At 43.3% G+C, this 22,674-nt stretch overlaps 1 protein-coding gene across 3 annotated transcripts in view; it reads right to left on the bottom strand.

Annotated features, from left to right (window-relative positions):
• Positions 1-21,685, bottom strand: part of fign (fidgetin) — a 38,428-nt gene extending 16,743 nt beyond the window's left edge. For 2 of the 3 annotated variants that reach the window (XR_004777091.1, XM_035535866.1), the window contains exons 1-2: positions 21,545-21,685; positions 20,549-20,583 (exon numbers count right to left, since the gene is read on the bottom strand). Coding sequence is in view for 1 of the 3 variants with exons in the window: in XM_035535866.1 (XP_035391759.1) it covers positions 20,549-20,573 (25 nt within the window). In the remaining 2 variants the exon portion in view is untranslated. The remainder of the gene's footprint in view (positions 1-20,548; positions 20,584-21,544) is intronic. The other variant, XM_035535873.1, reaches the window with a different exon arrangement.
• Between the last annotated feature and the right edge of the window lie 989 nt (positions 21,686-22,674).

Raw genomic sequence — 22,674 nt, 5'->3', positions numbered from 1 at the left:
AACAGTGATGTTCTGGAAGTGTTTTATCCCCCATGCTAGGTACACATTCATATTTATTCTTTTGCGGTTCGCAGCACAGTCAAATAGAAATGTTTTTTGTTATGGGGTAAAACCTAGCACCATAATGAGAGAACTAATATGTGTTTAGCTGTGTACTGAAAATCAAGGTCATTTATAGTTAATGTCATAGGTTTATATCACACTCATAATCTCACAATCATAAGTTTAGAAAACTGTAGACACATTATTGAAATCACTATTTACTACCTGAAAATATAGTGAATGAAAGAGACAACTGGCTATTGGTATGACTTATTTGCATATTGGGGTGGGGTTTGCTCCTCCAATCTTCTCTCTTTGTGTTGGTTGCTGTGATAAGCTTGACTCATGTGTGTTCATAAAGATAGCTTTGAAGTTAACCTTACATAACTGACAGTAGTGATAATTACTACATTTTAATAAGGTAGGCAGATTGCTTAATTTTAAGTTTAGCGTGAATGAAATTACTATAATTTACTTGATTTATATAGCTTTACACAACAGTAGATATCTGTATGGTTCACTCTCAGTTTATGAAATTACTTATGCTCAAATGTTTGAGTCAATACAAATTTTTAAGGGAATTGGCTTCTTCAAACCATTTGAGTTGACTTGTCAGGTTGTGCAATTTGATGCCTTTCTTCACATCTCTGCAAATGCAAAAGCTGCAGGAACCTTTGGAATGACAAACCAAAAGGCCCGGCCCACTGCAAATGAGCACATTACCTCGTTCAGTGGTCCGATTCAGGGCCAGGATTACTTCACACTCACCCTCCATTACACACGCCGCAACAAAAGTGACTGTGAAGTGGAAAAACAAACCCTGAATCTGATAATCCGATTCCCGTTAATATGTTGTTGATGTAATTAATAAAACCATTCGAGTGACACACTGCACTTTTTGTAAACTCCTACTGAAGGAGCTTAGAGAAAACTCAAAGCTCTCACTCGACGATGGTCACAGCTGAGTTCAGATCCAAGACATGCAAAAGATGCACTTAATGCACTTAACCAATTCAGGTCAAACACCCACCTCCAAAATCTCACGAGAGTCAGCTAACTGTCCCTGCAGGTGTTAAAATAGGAGGAGCGAATAATGGAGTTGTATTAGGCTACCAAGCAGCTTGTGTGGTGTGCACCGAAGGCCATTAACGGCCTGCCTCGCTGACACAAGCATCCGCAGTGAAAGAAACAACCCAACATAGGGTTATCACCTCCCCCCCGCCATACAATACCCAGCAGTCCCTTATCCTGGTTTTCTCTTTAATGTGTCCAAATGTAGGTGAGAGGAATCCTTAGTTCAAAGTTAAATTCCAGGTGCAGGGCGTGTTGAGAGGAGGGGCCACAGCTCCTTCCTAACCAGACAGTACATGGCCATCTGGACCGAGACCTGCAACTCTTGCTATTTAAATAAACATTACAAATGCTCCACTTAAATGTTTTTCCCAAAATGAACTCTGCAGCCATTGCGCCACAGCAGATGCTGCAAGCGTGTGACCCACTATAATCTCTTGATTATCAGCACAAACTCAGCTGAAGGTTTCAGATCCATATGATTGACCTTGGTGATATGCTAATATAATATATTGCATGTTATTTATTAAATAGAATCAGTTATTAAATGTCATAATATGGCATACTAATATAGACTACGTTGCATTATTCCGACCTACAGATAACCAGAAATAAAAAAGGCCCATTGTGTTTATTAGCAGTTGGTAAGAGTCCATGTAAAGAATTTCCTGATGACATCGATAAGTATGGTGAGTAAAGCTTGTATGGACCGTCAACCTCATCTTACATCTATTTTTCAGTAACCTTCTGGCTGGCCTCAAAAAAAGGAAAATATAAAAGAAAATATCAACATACAAGCAGTATAATGTAAAACTGCCAGAAAACATTGTGATATGAAGAAATACATCTCTAACGCCTACGGTGTGGCAACTTATTAAGGTGCTACACAATGCAATGCGTGGCTATGTAAGCCATGACTGTAATCCGTGCCGAGAGAAGGCTTTGGTCTTGGAAAACCAAGCAGTTCCTGAGTGCTGCATTCGAGAAAACACTGTATTTCTGCAACACTTGAACAATGAGCTTAAGGTGTTGAATAGTGTAGAGAGCAACTCTGGGGGAGACTTGTTGGGTTTCTGACATTCTAATTGAGCATGTGCAACTTAAATGTTGTCTGTCTGTACAGTCCAGCCTACCTTTAATTTTTTTTGCAGTTTTGGATTTAAACTGTAACCTTGACAATAAAGCTATAGTATAGAATATCAATTTTAATTCTATCTATCTTATTTCTATCTTACGCCAGGTAAACCACAGTAAAATAATATAGCCCTTTTTTTCTATAAAGGCCAAAAGTAATTGGATAAATTAACATCATCTTAAACCAAATTCTCATGGTTGCAAATCCACATACTAGCCATGTAATGCAGCCATTTTCAGTTCCTACTTATTTCAGGGGCTTGTTGTATTCCAGTTCCAGGACATGCATGCTCACTGGGGCTCGGGTCAGGTGGCTGACTCGGCCAGTCGAGAACATTCCGTTCCTTGGACCTGAAAAAATTCCATAGTTGCTTTAGTAATGTGCTTCAGGTCATTGTCATGCTGCAAGGTTAAGTGCATTCCACTGTGCTACAAGGCATTCATTCAGATCTGAGCACTCAGATCAGAGGCTTCTGTATAATTCCGACAGACAGCAGTCACACCGTCAGCAATACACCTGCAAGTCCTGTCATCAATAAAGAACAAATGAGCTGGTTCCACTTGCAGCTGTACATACCCACACCACCGTGTTTTAGATGAGGTAGCATGCTTTAGATTGTTCCAGAATGCTTCAGATGCGATGGCATGCTTCACATCATGAGCAGTTCCTTTCTTCCTCCACATTTTTCTAATCCCAATCATCCTGGTGCACGTTAATCTGTCCACAAGGCTGGCTCACAAATCCACCTTTTATGTCTTTTTTTTTTAGCAATGTGTAACTAGGCCTTTCTATTCTTGAGTCACACAGCTGGTCTGTGTCTTGTAGCAAATATATCATGCTGGCATATTCATCTCTTTGTGGTAGTCACCGAAATGTCTATGCCTACAACCTGAACGGTGTTATTGATTCTTCGTTTATGTACTGCTGTGGTCTCCCTTTGTTTGCCAGATTATCTGATATTGCTAAGATTACCAGTGCATTCTTCCTGCTTCTTAACAACCTTAACTAAATAGTTGAATCTGACATATATAATGTGGAACTCTTCCGCATAAAGTAATTATGCAAGAACACACAACTAGCCAAGAAACGAGCGAATTCAGTTGTCCAATTATGTATGGTATCCTAAAAAGGTGGGACTATGTATAAGAAGGGTTGTGATTCCAATATGGCTCACCCAATATAGATGTAAATACCTTCAAATTAAAGCTGACATTCTGCACTTTAATGTCACTGTTTAGTTTCAAATCCAATAAGTTGATTTACTTATAGATTGGTCTCTGAATTAAATCTAATTTAGTCTTTTTTAATAAAAGTGATCATTATTTAAGAGAATATTTTCCATGATATAGACTAATAAAAACTGAAAGATGTGGAGACTGGACGGTCCTGGGGCTTATGAAAAATGCAGAGCTTTGTGGCTATTGGATGTCTAAAGGAAATTTAAACGGCCTCAGTGGTCTGGCCAAGCTACAGACCGCTAGCCTCCCTCAGTCATCTGCTGATCACTAGAGAGCAAAGAACGAATGAACAAGGGACTGACCGACTTCACCCTCGACTGATCAGTCAAACTAGCAGATAAGAAGAACCTGACTGCATTCATATGATTTGTAAGACTCACCGTATGAGCTTTGTAAGAGCTTGTATATATCACAGAAAAGACACACGTGATGTGCTGTAGGAGTTAACCAAGTTTTAATGGAACAAGTTTCACTTTACTAAAACGGTGGGAGAAGTGACACTATGGAAGATCAATATATGCAAATGCAAACGGGTCATTTACATATTTTACAATTTAGATGTAGGCTTATATCCAAGCGGATGTTCTGTGATGCCACCCATCAAGGTCCTAGGCGAGCTCTTCACTATATACTAGTAGGCGTTGGGAGCAGACACTTGTCACTTATGTGAACAGAGCTCTTTTCACTCCCTTGGCTAGTGCAGCCTGACGAGGCTTGTTCAGGAGGCACACGCTTGCAGAGTAGAATTACTGGCAGTGGCCATAGATCAAAATGACACCCTGCTTTCTTCCCATTAACACTCAAGCCTGCTTACAGTGGATTAACAAGTAGGACACGTTTGGTGCGAATGTGCAGCGAGGGACCTGTGCACGTCTCATTTATTTCTTTTTTTCTCAGTGTAATCATGGCAGGACACACCTGACAAAACAGATTCCAGGTTAAAATAGTAAGCAAGTGAGTAACAAAAGCTGAATGTGTTTTGGTGGGCTGCCTGCACGTTGGGTTTCAAGTACTGTACAAATAAACTGCAATTAAGAATCCCGATAATGCTTTAATTGAACGGCTGGGCGTTGAGAGCAGAGAGACAAAAGGGAAGGCCAGCACGACGCCTGGCTGTAAATAGCAGCGCGCCGTCTGGAGTCTGTGTGGTGCTGGGCGGTCACTATCGACTGCAGTGGTTGGGGAAGGTCAGGCGAGGAACACGGGCCGCTCAAAAGGTGGAATGAGGCAACTGAAGCAATCTTTGGTCAATATGAAATAGAAATCTGTAGCCTGCACTGTGACAAAGTTACTGGAGTGAGGGAACGCTGCCTCGTGGGGTTTGTTGGGGGGGGGGGGGGGGGGGTGGTACGCTTTGCTGAGCGGAGGGGGGGTGTTATGGGAAATCGGATCAACCATTGGCACGGTGTAGCCTGGCGTGAACAGAGGAGCACGTTGTAGACGTCAGGGAATACAGATCTGAGCTCGGAGCTGCTGTCCAACAATATGCTACAGACAGGGTTGTGGTGAGGTGGGTCTCACCACAGCGGTCTGGATAAGCTACCAAGTGCTTTATCAACCAAGTGTTTTATCATCCAAGATCACCCTTTAAGCTTACCGATGCAGCATTTAATTAATGCTTTTTTTATAACCAGCACATGTAAAAAGACTTAAGGAGCTGCCCATTAGCAGCGGTTCAAACAGAAGTTCCATTCACCGCTCTATGCAGTCTCAGAATACCGATGTCATTTAGAGGAGTGGCAATGCTTCGTAGGTGGTCAAATTCTATAGCTTTCACAAGTCTTGTCCTGTCACATGTGGGTCTCTCCTGGAGTGTCCTCCAGCTCAGCGTGTTCAGCAGGCCCAGCGACATGCTGGATCTCCAGCAGAACCACTCATCTGAGCGACAGGTCTCTGGAATATACTGATCCATCTCTCTCTCTCTCTCTCTCTTGCTCGCTCGCTCTCTCTCTCTCTCTCTCTCGCTCTCTCTGAGAGTGATACCTTGCAGTCTGGATTCATCCGTCATCCTGCATCGATGTGACGAGACAGAAAAGATCTATTTCAGAGCCGATGCTCAGAAGCACATGTAGCATGCATGCTGACCAACACCACACACACACACACACACACACATGCACGCATACACATGCACACACGCACACACACATTTTATAATATTAAAACGACTATTGTTTTTCCTGCAGCAAGAAGCATCTTTTAATATAACTTAGTTTTAAAAGTGCAGCATCTGATAAATGTAATCAATTACAAATCACCTTAAGTATCAAGTTAAGTATCCAACTCATGTGCATAACGAAATGTGACGTTTTCAGAACGGCATGGACACATGTATCCCTATTACCAGTACGTCAGAGAGTGACCAACCTTCATCCCCTTGTCTGCGTAGCCCATCAACAGCACAATAAATCAAACGGCCAAACAAAAATGCTGCTTTTAACCTCCTGGTCCAGAGTGTTAATAAATATTAATAGCGTTCATTTGCACCCCACTTTCGGCTCTATTTAAGAGCCACAAAGGCAGCGTCAGCGTGCATTCCTGGCAGGGCTCTGATCACAGCCCACGGTCCGAACCTCCGCTTAACAGCACAACTGCACTTCAGAGTGGATAAATACTGAACTGAAAATATTTATTCATTTATTTATTTAGTGGGCCCACTTCTTATCAAGCAGTTTTTCTTGCTGTGCATGAAACGGATCACGAACAGAGTCGCTCGGCCTATGGCTCTTTACCCCAGACAGGGTGCTGGGGGGAAGCCAAACAGGTCCCCAGCACGCTGGGTCGCCTCACAGCCTCTATTAATGCCAGTAAAGTGAGAGCTTTTAGACGGAGTAAGTCCTGAAGGACAGCCAGACTGTGGGGAGCGAACCGTGAGGACCAGGCACTGGAGGTGGCTTAGAAACAAAACATGGGTTAGAAACAAAAAAGAAGATAACGAAAAGAAAAAGAATTGGTTTGTTGTGATTAAGAGAAGAGAAAGCAAATGGCCGAATGTAACAGGTGCCTTACCTCCTCCCCAGGGTGCAGTCAGCAGACTACATACAAATACATTTACACAAAGAAAGTAATACTTTGTCTTTACACAGTGTAATGAAATGTTAAAAGATGTGCGGTTACTAAACTGGTTTTAACACACACACACATGCGCACACACACACACACACAAACACGCATTCACTTCGCTACTGATTATCAGCTCAAATAAACTACAAAAGGCCTTCAAGAATGGCCACCTTCCATTAAGACCAAATGAATGTACAATTATTTATGCAGTTAAGTAGTGATTGAATCTGAATGTGCTGGATTTGCATGTTCTGTATTCTCCCAATTATAAGCTAATTAATTAGATACAATTCTATTAAGGAACAAATCCCACTCATCAATATACACAACCTGGGGTCAGCCGCTGCTCAAATGAGAATCGTTTCCTTGCACTGCAAGCCACTAAAAATAACGTGACCTGTTAAGAAAAAAAAACAAAAAAACTACACATACACAAACAGACACACACACACACACACACACACACACACACACACACACACACACACAAACAGAGATGCAGAGATGTCCCTGGCAACATAAAACAACAATCAGTATTCTGATAATAGAAAGGGAGAGGCATAGACCTGTATACAAAATATTTAACCAATTTCTTTTTGGTTATGTTATGCAACTTATATGTTATACTTATAAATTCTATTTTTTAGAGGTCCACTGAGCCTGTGAGGAGTGAGGAGTTCATCTGACACAGCCTGTCAAACAGACCTGTGAAAACAGAATAATCTTCTTACAAGATTCTGAAGCCCAGTTTGGAGGAGTGGTGAACAATATTAAAAAATCTATCAAAATGTAATAAACAGAGACTGAAAGACAACCAAATGAAGCAAATTAATGGCAAATTAACCAATAATTTAAATGAAGCAGCTGTTCACATGCACAATACGAATCCAGAGAACTGTAATGTGGTCTTAAGAGTGTAGAATTTCTTTTTTTAGCGCTCATCATTATGCTAGCCTTCATCACGTGAATGGTGGTCTCTGTCATGCCTGGACAGTGTCCACAGTGTTATCTTTCTTCCTTAAACACAATGGGGCCTCTTTTTATCGCATCTCAGAAAAGCGAGGCTGGTGTGCAAATGCTTCAGGAGCCATTTGCTAATAGATACTTCAGATTAATCTTCAAAAAAAAATTTTTATTTGAAATTTAAACGTGTCCAAGAGGTTATCTTTGGCCAGTTTTTAGAATAACATAAGATTATGGGTCAGAGATATTACAATACTACATCTCATTAAAGTTAAAATATCTTTTTTTTTGGTTTGAGGTTTCAATCTAAGCACTCGCTTCTTACGTGGAGAGCGGAGACTGACAGTGCTCACTCACGCATATGCGCACGCACGCACGCACGCACGCACAGCCTAGGGGCAACGGAGAGGTTGTATTGCGAGGTGCTGGCGACGGTGTGATGTTGCAGGTTCTATTTCCAGAGAGAGCAGGTTGAAGTAAGGCTGAGGAGAGTGTAACACTGACCGCTGTGACCTTTGGCCCAGAAAAAACGCCCGAGGCCCGTACTCGCCAAATCCTCATTCGTTTGCAATTACTGCCAGGTCCCTTTTCTCACAACACGGCTGCAAATCTACATGCCTCTAAGCAAGATTGTAGTCAAAATCGGCTTGTAATCGGGGCTGCGCTGCAAGCTTGTGTGTGTGTGTGTGTGTGTGTGTGTGTGTGAGGAAGGCACAGGGCTTCACTGTTTTGTTTCGCTCTGTCAGTGCTCTAGTTGCAAGTGAAGGGAGATGAGAAGCAGAGTTTCCCTCCACGCTCGATCCCGCAGCCTGTGTGTCTGCAGTCATCTGTCACTGGTTTACATACATGCGGTGACACCTTCAGTCTCGGTGGGAAGCCGGTGTCACCGCGGCGCCCCGCTAAAGGCAGCCCGGCTGGGTACGGCTCTCCTCCAGGTACCCCTCGAGAGAGGCATTAGGACTCGGTGACAGCATGACAGGCCTGCACACAAACACGCACACACACACGCATGCGCGCACACACACACACACACACAAAAGCCTGCCACACACACACACATACACACACACACACGCACGCACACACACATACACGCATGTGCGCACGCACACACACACACACACACACACACACACACACACACACACACACACACACACACACGCGAGCATGTTCTGGCCTCCTGCACAACCCCCACAGTCTCTCGAAGCAGAGTGAGGTTTTTTTTTTTTTTTTTTTGCATAAAGCGCTGACTTGGCTCCACATAAATTTCGTCAGACACAAAATTATTTTTCACCCCCCCTGGCCTCCCAGCCACATAACTTTGAAATGAATAATGGAAACAAAGAGGCAAAAGGCTTTTGGGAACATTAAAAATATGTGGGGAATGAAATTTCGCACTGGGTTGGAATGAAGGAAAAAGCTACTTCTGTGGGCCAGAACTCAAACCCAAAACCTAAGCTAGCAGTGGGGAAAAGGAGAGTGTAGAGCGAGGTCTGCCCCTCATCTTTCAGCCAAGCACTCAGTTACTCAGGCTCATTGTTTACTTGAAATATGAAATCTTTTAAACTGTGAGCAATTCACAGCAGTGATTCAGATCATGGCCTCTCTCTCCTTCTCTCTCCCCCCCTCTCTCGCTTGTCTGTCTCTTCTCAGTCTCTTTCTCCTCAGTCTCTCTATATCTTCTCAGTCTCTCTTTCCTCTCCTCAGTCTTTCTCTGTCTCTTCTCAGTCTCTTCTCTCTCTCCCTCTCGCTCTGTCTCTTGCTCTCAAGGCCAGAGAAGAGCAGCTGAGCTCAGAGGTGTGGAGCATCGCTCTCTTGTGGAGATGCTATTTTGGATGGTGCAGAGTCAACATTACTCCCCATGGCGTTCCGCTGATAATTAGCACAACGGAGGCGTCAGCCCTCATAAACCTCGGGGATGAGGCTGGACTCCTTATGAACGCTTGCTTTCCCCCCCATTTGCTCTTTCTCGTTTAAATTAATCTAATTCCATGTGGACACTTAAAGGCACTGTCAAGCAGGCCACATTCTAAACAAGCTTATTCTTAAAGGAGACTGGGCAATTTAAGGGGCAACACTAGACCAACAATGTACATTATGTGCCCTGTACAAATGACTGATAAAAATGATGCCCCCTTTTCTTTATCTTATCGGTTTACACAAACTATGACTACCAAAGGAAATTTTTAGACATCTCTTGAAGGAAAACCACACACACACACACACACACACACACACACACACACACACACACACACACACACTCACACACACTCACACACACTCACACACACACACACACACACACACACACACACACACACACACACACACACACAACTGCCTATAATGCACCTTCTCTGTCTTCAATTTTCAGTAATTATGAAAAGGAAGTTTCAGACAGCTATAGCACAAGATTGAATTGCAAGAACACAATGAGAAAACATTAAGGAACAAAAAAAAGGAGAGAAAGCTAAGATCAGTAAGCTGCTGTAAGGCAGGCAATAAAATGATATAAAACAAAAATAAACTCCTTTTTTTAAACTGATTTTTATTTCAAGGCTATTTTTTAAAATGACAACTTCTGGTATGTGTTTATATCTTTAAAATCAAACAATCACTTGTACTAGACACGCAGCTTGTAACAATCACAGCAGCAAGTATTTAATGACCATGTTCTTCATTGACCTCAGAGGCAAGGAAATGTTTACACTCCGCCTCCGCAGTGTAAAGTAGCTCGCACAGGAACGCTGAAACATCACCTCCAAGTATACAAGTGTGGTAGCCTACTGAGCATGGCTGTGCTGGAGTAACCCAGTAACCCATACTCTGATCCGTGCTTTCCATTAAAGCTTTCATGGTTTTCCTACTGCAGTACGGCTTTCCTTTGTCAATCACTCACTCACTCACTCACTCTAACTCTATGTATATGCATGTATATGACACACACACACACACACACACACACACACACATTTTATGATTATATTTAGCCATACTGTACAGACATTATATAGTGGTTTGGATGAGAATCTCATTAAGAGAAACCTTCAGGCTCATTTGAAATCAAATTGGAAACAGGGTCAGTTTCAGGACTTCTTTAAACGCAGTAAAAAAAAAGAGAGAAAGAGTGGAGTGACAAGAGGAAACGGAACGAGAAAAGGATCAGGGGGGAGAGATGGAGGGAGGGATGGAGAGGTGGTGGAGCAAGGAGGGGGCAGTGGGGAAGGGTGGGGGCAGTTCTTCTGACATTCTGAAAAATAAAAACACATCCAGGACCCCAGGGAATGATCATTACAGCCCTCCACGGCTGGGGCTCGAAGCCCTAAACGTGGCCATAATTAATCAACTGACTCACAAACCAATAGCCTTTTGTTTAGTAACAATTAATGAGTATATGCTTCAGAAAATAAGGAAAAGAAATCCACAGCTCGCATGAATGCAACTGATCCCTTGTAGGACGGTGAAATGTCCCCTGGCTGACAAAGCTCATCTGGCACTAAAGTAGGAGTGGACCGAGGTGGACAGGGCACGCAACGGCCAGCGTTTCATCCCTGCTGCTCATATAATATGAATGCATAATCATACACAAAAAATGCATGCAGGGCAGTTTCAACAATTAAATTCATCAAATGCACATTTACTTTCTAATTACTTCAGTTGGAGGACATGCATGAGGAACACTCCTCCGACACGGGCACACGCGACGCTTATACAGCGTTCTCTTATGCAAATTTGCTTTAATAATTTATGGGGATTTTAGCAGATGCAAATAGCGTCGAGCAAATATTTCCATTGGTCCTCACATGAGCAACGGGGTATTTAATCAGTAAACCAGGTAGCCAGGGTTAAATGTAAATTCTGTGAAGATGCAAACTACATCTCACTGTAATAAATGGTAACTGTTTTAAAAATTCCTGAATAGTAAATGGTTCAAAGCATCTCAGAGGTTCTATAATTAGAAGCGTCTATAAACAACTGGTGGATTATCCTGGGGAGTATCAGATTAAAAATAAGGAGTAGGTGTGAGATGTTACATGGTGAGGAGAGGTGAAGAAGTGAAGCCTTGTGGCGGCAGAAATGCTGGTCTAGAGATCCTTCTCTCTTCAACAAAGCTGAAGTCAAACATGCAAGTCACTTCCTGCTCCATGACTGTCACTAAAGTCAGTGACCGCCCACATGACAGGATACGCTCCTGGCACAATGCCTGCTTCTTAAGGCTCCTTCAGAAGCACCTTCTGCGACGTAACAATCACAGAGCCTCGGGGGGCGGGGGGGGGGGGTCCACACACCTAACCTGAAAAGTACCTTTCCGGATCCTGACACAAACACGGACAGGACCCACCGGCGCGGGGAGCACAGCGGAGGCTGAATATTAAGCCGCGGCGTGGAAGCAGGAGGGAATGCGAGCGTGCGAGAGAGCGAGAGAGAGAGAGAGAGAGAGAGAGAGAGAGAGAGAGAGAGAGAGAGAGAGGGAGCGAGAGAGGAGGAGGGCAGTAAAAAGCCGGGGTGAGCCGGGGTCGGCCGCGTGCCGGTGAGCGCGACAGCTGAAAAGTGCTGCTCCGCAGACGGATGAGATGAGATAATTACATTACGGCCCATCATTAGCACTGGGCCCTCGCCCCACCAGCCGACGTTCAGAAGGCTCCAGTCTGAGCTGCCAGCTAGACCAGGCAGGCAGGAACTCTGGTGCGGCCACAGCTCGCTGCTAGGACTCCACCACCAGCGGCACTCCACTCGGCACACGGCCACGGCCTGTTAGCAGGAGGCGTTTAAATATTCAACATGCAAACCTGCCCGAGCGTCACTTATTTCAGTGAAACAAGAACTATTTTACGATCAAATAGGAAGGTTATGCGGATATCATAAAGCTGTCTTCTCCATTCCTCTCTTTTAATTTGGAGCATAAATTGCCTAGGACAGCACCCAGAAACCTAGACACGCTGGTCTAAAGATCCTGACAGCAGCCCCGGAGCTCTAGCCGGGTGTAGCCCCCACTCCAAGAGCTCTCGCGCGTCCGAGCGTAGACGTTAAGCGCTGATCTCTCTGCGAGGCTCCCGGAAGCTTCCGGCATGCCTCCGTCAGAAGGCCTTACACCATAAACCTACATGGCGGTTTACCAGCAGCTTTCTCTGCCCCGCCCTTTCCAGCTTCTCTGGCCCTCCACTGGGCCTGCACCCCCTTCAGACGGGCGGCGCGCGGCACCTCTCCCCCGCGCCCCAGAGCCTCTCTCCGTCAATCCCTGGCACCTCGCCAGCCTGTCAGCCCTCCGGCCCCGTCCAGGATGAATGGAGCGGTGGGAAGTTAGCGTGGCGGCGCGCGGAGTGGAGCGGGGCGGGCAATCGCGCGCATCTCCCTATGATCATCGTCCTAATTAAGATCTGACTGCTTTTATGTGATCTTTAGTAGTACATCAAAATATCAATTTGAGACAATTAGCCGCTGAACGTGATGACTCAATTCATCATTCCTGAAGGATTCCGCTTTTCTTTTTTGCCTCTGCCAATGAGGAATGAGGAAAAAGGAAGCCAAAATATTGGCACTCTCATTCAAGCACATGAATGTTTTCTGTCATGCATATCAATGGACAATTTTTCTCAGAGGCTAATTTCAATACATTAATTACAATGTTATGTTCTCATTAGATGATATAATTCACTCTCAAAGCTAAGCTTGGAATGGCTGTGATCTTCTGCAGCCACATTTTTTTTTTTTTTTTTTCCTGGCTTAGTGTAATTTACAAGGCCTTCCATGAATTTAAATGTCAAGAAACATCACATAAATGAACAGCAGAAAAGTGGTTTTAGCCCCCTGCAATAAAAGCAAGCGCCGCTTGTTGGAAGAAACCAGGTGACTTTTTGCAGGGTACCCTTTAGGCAATAAGAGACGAGCTGTCTGACAATTTTACATCAATCTCAATTTTTTTTTTCCATACATAGAAGATGGAACACAGAAACAAATGCAAGGATGCAATGAACATTATGTGACCAAGGAAGACAGCCAACAATAAATAAATAGAACTAAATTAAAACAAGGTGCTTGCGTCAACACTAGACCACATTTGTTCCAGACAACGTTGTGATCATTTCGTTATTTCTCATTTCTTGTATTCTTACGTTTCCACACACTTCAGTAGCCACGGAAATGCTTTCGGGAGCGCACGGCAAAACGCCTTGAAGGAGGGCCGAAAACACGCGTCTCGTTTTTCAAGGCTCCTCGACGATAAGAGCACATATTCCTGCAGAGAGAGACTGCCACGGCCAATGCACCTGCACCTCTGACGTGCCGCACTCTATAGCAACAGTTGCTCTGCAGTGGGCCAGGTCTTGGTGGACCTGTGAACGAGTCATTCGATTTCACAATTCAGGGGGAGCCCTAAGCAAGCAACAAACACCGGTGAAATTTCCACAACATGCCAGGAATTACTTTAAATGGCGACAACCGGCACAAGACAAGGGTTAAAAGAAACCCTGTTTTTGGACTGCTTCCTGATCAGGCCAGGAAAAAAAGCTTTGATTTCACTCTTGTGCCATCACAAAATTTCATGGTTAGCTGCCAATGTCATTCCAAAATCTAATTCACAAAACAATAGTACCCGCGAATTCATCATTGGCACAACACGTGGCTTCTCGGGCCATGCATCAAAAACATATTCAAAAAGCACTAGGCCTGTTCTCTAGGCCAGTGCAAAAATAATTATTTTCAGCTTAGAATTATTTAAAAAATGATGCATCTCCAAGAGGAGAGCTGTGTAAAGAGGAAAAGGAATTAAAGCTCCGTCTCCTGACAGACGTTCTCTTTCTCTCCCTCATTCTCTCTGCGTGTCTGCTTGCTTCCTCTTGAAGTAAAAGGGATAAAATCTCCCTTCATAAAGACCATTAAGAATCAAAAAGTTTGTAACGCCTAATTAGAATGTAAACGGGGGAAATGAAGACATCTGTGATTTAGGTAGCTGTCTCAGCTCCTGCCACTGGGGGTATGCTAATTACTGATGATGCAGGGGGGATATCTTAGAGAAGGCCAGATTAAACGTATCACTCCTACACCTATTTTTGCCCACCTGGGGATTGGCTATTCTAAACCAATCCCCAACAGACTCTCTCCACTGTCTCTGTGCTTTATGGGCAGGGAGATAGATCCAGTGAGGAGCAGCTCACTGTATGGGCTGCCAGAAGGGAAAAAAGGAGGGACCAGAGCTAAGGACTTTGGTTATGCTTGGTTTTAATGGTCTACCTCACTTATGTCAAGAACCGCACTAACAACTTCTCCCTGTGCGCAAAATCCATAAAAGCCCGCTGGCTTGTTCATTCTTTGCCCGGTCCATCGGTATAAACATTATGAAATTAAATAACACGTTGTGTCTGTTGATGATGCTGAGGCATGTACCACTGAGAAAGCTGTCGCACTTTGACAGTTTCAGACTTTCAGACCGAATATAACTTGGCTAACAATGCTCCATTATTCCTAAATAAAATGCCACACCATCTATTTCTGACATCCTTTGTCCTCATCATCGGTTTGATGCGATCCATCGTGGAAAGCAGGAAAATCCCAAACTGGAATGTGAGCAGCTCAAATCCTGATGTCAGCTTAACATGATTGCTGTGGTTATGATGCTGTCAGGTTGTGTTGCCTTGGCGATGCGTTGTAATGAATGGAAGTCTAGTGTGCACAGCAACATATTTATGGCAATCTGTCAATCATGGTTACTGCTATGGATTTCAGTGCTTCTCTCCCTAGACTGCCATGCAGCTATGGATCAAGCTGTTGATCGAAAAATGTAACAACACACACACACACACACACACACACAGCATTTTACATGGGAAGCCCACAAAATCTCACCAAAAGTATGAGTAGAGCTAAAGAAAAAAAAATAAGGATAAGTGAAGTTATTGCTTGAAAATGTGAATTAAAATTACACTACCAGCCACAGTGATCAATGCTGAGTAACGAGCTAAAAAAAGACCAATCAACAAATCAGAGTAGACCTTTATTCACAGACTGGCGCCCTGAGATGAGCTTGAATGCACAGGATTCTGTTTATGTTCGAGTGCACAAAGTATTGTGTTCATGTTTCTGTGAAATATCACATTCGGCACTGATTAAACATTCTGATCTAGAGGTAGAAGAACAAGCCCTGTTGACATTAGCTCCTCATCATTCTAGGATGCATTTGTGCAGCATTTACAATACTCTTATAGTACAAAGACAATGTTTGATCAATCAAAAATAAGCTGATATTCTTATCTTTTTAAGCAGGCTCTTATCAGTTTAAGTAGCACAATTGGAACTAAATTGCTTAGTCAAATGCTTCTAAAATTCATAACACTTCATAACCAATTGGTTTGATCTGTTTAATTACAGCGCCTAACTGACAGTTTGTTTGCCACTGTTTGCTAACTACCGCTCAGTGCTCATGCATCATTCTCCCAGAACGGCAGAGGGCCTGAAGCATGCGGAGAAATTCTACTCTGCTCCATGACTCTGGAGATAATCTCTGCTTGGACAGCAGAACAGCGTGGCAAGCATAGCAGGAGCATGTGAACGCAGCACAGATAATGGACAATATGCATTTTTTTTTTTTAAAAAAAACAGAAAACATACCCCCATAGGCTGTCAATCGCAGAGAGGATTGTGTGAGGCACCAAAAATAAAAAAAATTCGCTGAGAGCTGACAGACAGCATGTGTCCAAATGAGCTAAAGTGTGTGTGTGTGCGCGTGCGTGCGTGCACACGTGTATGTGTGCGTGTGTGTGCGTGTGCGTACGTGCACACGTGTGTGTGTGTGTGCGCGTGCGTGCGTGCACACGTGTGTGTGTGTGTGTGTGTGTGTGCGCGTGCACACGTGTGTGCGTGCGTGTGCGCGTGCGTACGTGCACACGTGTGTGTGTGTGTGTGTGCGCGTGCGTGCGTGCACACGTGTGTGTATGCGTGTGTGTGCGTGTGCGCACGTGTGTGTGTGTGTGTGTGTGTGTGTGTGTGTGTGCGCGAGGGAGTCTGGGGGAGGGGGAAGCAGAGGGAACATGTCAAGGATTCGAGGTCCTTCATCTTTGCTGCAGAGCACACATCTCTCAGTATAGCAACAGACAGCTGCAACCACTTTCTAATGCGGCCCAACTTAGATCAGCGAGAGGACTGACAGCGCACTCAGAAACGCACAAAGATAACACAGCCAGCTGCCATGGGAGAGAGAAACACAGCGAGAGAGAGAGAGAGAGAGAGAGAGAGAGAGACGGGCAGGGGAGTGAGAGAGGGGCCCTCCTGTTGTAGAAATGGGATTTGTATTTGCATGAGTCTCTCTCCCTAGGGGTTTTTCCTTCGTTTTCAGATGAAAAGCACACAAGACAACACTTAACATATTTGCTTAAAGATGACAACCCGGTACTGATTTCATTTGAGCTGGGCTTTGTCTGGAATGGGGATGGGAGGGGAGTGGGGGCGAATAAGATTTGTTACAGAGACTGACAAATGTATCCGTCTGTGCGGATGAGTGTTTCATCAATTTGAAACAGCCCCCAAGATCTCCCAAGGTGCTCGTCCAGCAGCAAGCAGCCTTAGTCTCAAGCTTCTTTTAATTGTCACCATTAGATTGAGATAAAAACTGTCAGTCTCATTTATACAAACAATCCCGAGAGGAAAGACGGTGCTTGCTCGCCGAGCACAGACATACTGCTGCCTTTTCTCCATTTCTTTTAACCAAACTACCAGCAAATGAGTCCTAAGATGCAGGTACACAAAATCACAAGCATTACATTAACTCCTACAGATGTAAATTTGACTCTGGAAAGTGTTAACCCAACACCGTTTATGTGTATGTCACCTTACTCAAGTGTCAAAGGGATCAGGTGAAACGTAAAAAATTCCGCCTCTGGTTTCTGTCTACTTTTCTCGGGACTGAAAACAACAGGAGGACACATTCCCACAAAAAAAAAAATTGTGAAACAGCTTTAAACCAAACAAGGGTTTAATAAAAAGCTATTTTTGTATGTGGGTGTGTATGTGAATGTCTTTGGGTCTGTGTGTGTGTGTGTGTGTGTGTGTGTGTGTGTGTGTGTGTGGTAGTGAAGTCTAATATTCATATTCATACTCGTTATTCACACTTGGGAAAAAAAAGGCAAATTTCCTTTTGACCACAACAATTATACACAGTCCTGTCAAATATTCACAATCAGAATATAAATTAGAATATTACATTATGTATCAATATATAACCTAAAGATGAACACAACTGTCCACTACAACATTCACCATCAAAGTCCACCAGTTGTTGATGGGCAAACATGAATGTGTATAAGTGCAACTGCAAAATAGAATACAAATAGTACAACTAAGGGGGACAAATATATAAAAACATCCATATTCAAAAATATTACATTTGTACCAGTTCCAATAATAATTTCCTAAAAAAATGCAACAGATTTTGAATGTAAAATAATGCAGATACTCAAGCATTCAAGCATGCTATATAGGGCAAAAGCAGAGTATAATATAGAATAACTATATCGTGCGGCTGCCGAGAGGGGTTTTCTTTCTATTGTGAATTTATAGTGGGATCATTAAAACCTGATGTGAGTCTTATAACATCTTAGACATGATCTGCCGTTTGTCTCTGTCAAGCAGAAATGGCACTCCTGCTAGTCACGAGGGAAGGTGTATTTTTTACTTTAAACAAAGCCTGTTAAAAAACCCACTCCTAAACCACTTCTCAAAATGTCCATCACATTTGAAACACCAAAGAAAATACCTCATTGCGATAAATGAACAACTGATTTTTAGTAGGTCATTAAATTCTAACGAAGAAAAGCGGTGTGTGAGAGTCTCCACAGCACCTGCTGGCACATTCTCAGTATGTCCTGCAACACAACCATCAACACGCTAGCGGAGCAGCAGCAAGGCTAGCTGTGCTCGCTGCAGCAGTGTGTATTCCATAGGTGTGTATTCCCAAGGCCGCCTGCTCGAGCATGTCAACACAAGACACATCAAGCAAAGAGGGTGGTGGAAGGGGGAGGGGTTAGCATCTGTCATCAAGCACACCGTAAAACTCAACATGAGGTTTCATGTCAACACACGCGGGCGCACGCCCGCCCGCCCAATCAAGCGCACGCTCTGCTTAACGTGCTGATAAAGGCAGGACCCGGGGATAAATCAGGACTGTGCCTGACCTCGCAGAGCACGGTGGCTCCACCCCCCAGAGGTGTAAAATAAACAGCCCTGCTCGGACCATCCACGTCCCACTGACCTGCCCCACGGTGCTACAACTACAAAAGCCTCAAACCATCCAAACATCTATCCAAAACGCAACCCTCTCTGGTTACACGCCCACATCACAAGGCTGGACAGCCAGGGAACCTTTACACATTTAACACACCTTAAATTAGGCCAGCAGACCTTCTCAACTAACACTCACGAAAACTAACCATGCATCTGTCTTACTAGCACAGGTATCATACATCTAATGGCTGGGGAAAAAAAAGCTGATGCTTACTTTAATGAAAATGCACCGCAGCAAAACACTTCAGCATACAAAATGTAAATGTAAATGTACATTTCCCTATTGAAGAGGACCGGCAAACACCCTTGAGTTTATGCCTGATTATTTTAATTGTGTGGTTAAATAACAAAATGTAAATGCTATGTATGTGCACATCACTTTTTCATTATCACCTAGCAATAATATGCTTTCAGGACAATTGAATGGTTTTAACCTATACATGTTAAAAAAAAAAAGATTAGACAGATGATATCAGCAAAACACTCTCCACAATTACTCCAACAACTTTTAACGAAATTGCTAATCAGATTCATGACTTTATTCAACTGAAAAATTAAAACACTAAATATTACTGTTATAACAGTATTGTAACTCTAAATAGAACAATATTGACTTCCTGTCATACTAAAACGTCCAAGTGTGACATATTAAATGGTGAAACAGGCATCAAGCAAGAAAGAAAATCACACAGAAATGAACGTTACCTCCATAAAGCAAGATTTTAAGGAAACAGGAGAATTCATCTGAAATTCTGTGAGATGTAGAACCACACAGTCGTGCATACTGTAACCTGCTCTTTACAAAAGGCTTTGCAGTGTTGCTCTGCACTGGTGATGGATGAAGCGCCATTGCTAGGCTGAATAATGCATGTGCCACATTCAGGAAATTGTTGCTAACTTTTCTCTGCCTCGGATATGCGAATGCAGCCGCACAGGGACCTTTTCTAACACTGGCTGCAGGTTGGTGCTGCCCAGAGAGTTTCTAATATCTAATGACTGCTATCTAAAAAGAAAAGCTAGGAAAGTTGTCTGTCACAAAATGCACGCGCACACACACACACACACACACACACACACACACACACATTACACTGTTGCTTATTTCAAATAAGCAAGTACAACAACTTATTTACACAAACTTGCAGTAAACAATCATTTTCTGTTTTTGTTTCTCCAAATTCATAAGGATTAGTGAAGTGTAATACGACTGCAGGCCTGCCGGCTTTATAATGACAATGAGTTGAAAGAGGCTTCTATTCATTCCATCTCCAAATCTGGAGAGTTGAGTTTTTCTGCTTTTTCCGGTTACTATGTGCCCTTAATCGTCATTGTGTGCATAGTGAGAACGCTAAAGACGCATGCCAACTTGTCAAGGCAAAAAAATAAAGAATAAAAAATGACATTCCGAAATGTATTTAACGTCCCCAACTGAAACTGGACTCCTACAACCGCACATGAAAACATACAAACTACATTATGATTAATGTGATGAATGTCATATTACTTACTGGGCTATTATTATTATTATGTCTATATTTTTGAGTAATTCACTAACGCTACAAGTTTATAAAAATAATGTAAAGCTCACTTTGCAAATAGTTTTCAGTCCTAAAATCTGCGATTGGAAAAACATTCAAACAGGTATCTATCACTAGTGTTTCAATAAACACACATTATTTTCGTTATTTAAATCAGTCATGCGACCTGAGGAAATCTAAAGACATGCTAGTCTACTGAAATGACACAAACATAAACCTACCATACACACCGGTGGTACTGATCATCTCTGCCGGGCTAAAACAAGGAAAGGGGAAAAAACAGAATCGGAATTTTCACGAGGAGAAATTCCAAAGGTCGGTTTTCAATACAGCCACTTTTCCTCCGCGCTCTCGAATTTCACCGCCGTGAAACGGGGGCCTTTTCGTCAGGTATTCATTTAACCTACATGCATATAATTAAGCAAAAGGCAAAACCAACAAAAGCTCTTGGATAACATGTAAGAGGAGAGACGCTTAGATAGAGAGAGAGAGAGAGAGAGAGAGAGAGAGAGAGAGAGAGAGAGAGAGAGAGAGAGAGAGAGAGAGAGAGAGAGAGAGAGAGAGAGAGAGAGAGCGCGACGGAGAGTGGGAGAGACTGGTCGGATAAAAACACATGACCACGACAGCAAGCTCATGTCAGTTTGCTCCACCGTCTGGTTAAAACTACCGGGGATAGAGATAGATTAGTGATCGCCTTCAACCGACATCAAATTATGCTATGAACTACTACTCCCTCAGCATAACGTCCTTAGCTTTAAAAACAGATTACACTCTGATGCCGACCGCTGCCCTTAAACAGTCATGTAACACAAAATGCCAAATTGGCATGAGAAAAACGGAAAACTTTTCAGGGAATAATATTACATGCACTGACCAGCCTTTTGCCAGAAAAAGTTACTTTGAAACAATTCTAACCGCACCCGTCTCTTACTTTCTCATCAAAGACCTAATGCTATGATAATGAGTACAATCCAACTATCACTCGGCGATATCCAACTTCACCCACCCAGGTGCGCGTTTTGCCTTCCACAATCTACGCAAACCTATTTTATATCAAATTCAATTCCGGACTCGGATACGGATCTGCAGTTTTTGGATGGTGCATGGGAGCGACTCAGAGGCATGCTATGCGATAAAGCAAGCGCTCTTCCGTAGTCCAGCAGCTCCGATGCTTTTTAGACTGTTAATATCGTTGGAATAGCAGGATTAACTCTTACCTGTGTGTGTGACAGGATCACCTCAGAGGTTAGAGCAACATCGATCCGACAGGTTCGCTGATGAATGGTCGTGCGGGTTAAGCGCAGATGCTTGCGATTTGAAACCATTCCAAGTTAGTAAGGGGAAGACTGACCACTGGCTCTGCCATGTTGGAATTTCAAACCCTAAACAGCTGCTGTACAGAAGCCAACACGCTGCAAATTGCGCATGCGCTCTGCCAGAGAGCCAAATTCAAAGCAGGCTGCCCGGGTCACGGCGAGGTTTACTTAAACACAGGTTTCCGTGAAGTGAGTTAAAAAAAGAAAAAACTCGTCTATAAGCGGCTACGGCGTTTCCCATTTTTAGAGGTTGCATTTATTTTGAATTATGAGTTAATATGTATAAACAGATTAATTGCATAGAGCAACTCAGTTCAGAACTCTGATGCTGAAATGTTTTCATTGAATTGAGCCTATGTATTTTAAAAACAATGTAATTTTCGGTGTAAGCCAAAAGAAATATTGTGATATATCATCGTCTGTTGTGTCACAATTTATTAGTGCCTGATATGTACTTCCAAAATGTGACAATAATGATGCCTGAACTACAAACAAATGTAGTAACAATTTAGTAATAGATTAAAAATGCGCGGTGGAGCTACTCACAGTGAAGCGGTCTTGGCTCATAGCTCAGACCACAGGAGATGTCTCGAGAAATCTTTCATCACTGAACTACTCTAATAACCATTTTATGATATTCATACCATGCTTACTTGACATCTAATCGCAAATGTTATGATCATGCTCAGGTTTATCCATCGCTTCGACAGTGGTGGAGGAAACCTCATACGTCACTGCAGGGCACATTCATACATCTGTCTTATCTGTCTAGCTGGCTGAAGTTCGGAGTTTTGCTTTGACTGCCACACACCTCTCGGTGAAAGCTGGAGAAGGTGAGAAGGTGAGTTTAGACACATGCTGTGAAGAGTGTCACCCGCGTTCCCCCGTGCCTGTTCCACTCTATGTGCAGGAGCCTTGGAGTGATGCATTGATCTGGCCCTGACCCCTCCCTAGCGAGCTCACTGGCCATTTCCAGTGCAGCCTTCAACTCTGGGGAGAACTCCTGCCCGTGGGCACCCAGTGCTGGTCCA

Source organism: Electrophorus electricus, chromosome 2 (assembly GCF_013358815.1).
Source record: "Electrophorus electricus isolate fEleEle1 chromosome 2, fEleEle1.pri, whole genome shotgun sequence".
Classification (NCBI taxonomy): domain Eukaryota; kingdom Metazoa; phylum Chordata; class Actinopteri; order Gymnotiformes; family Gymnotidae; genus Electrophorus; species Electrophorus electricus.
This window is presented reverse-complemented; position numbering and strand designations above follow the sequence as displayed.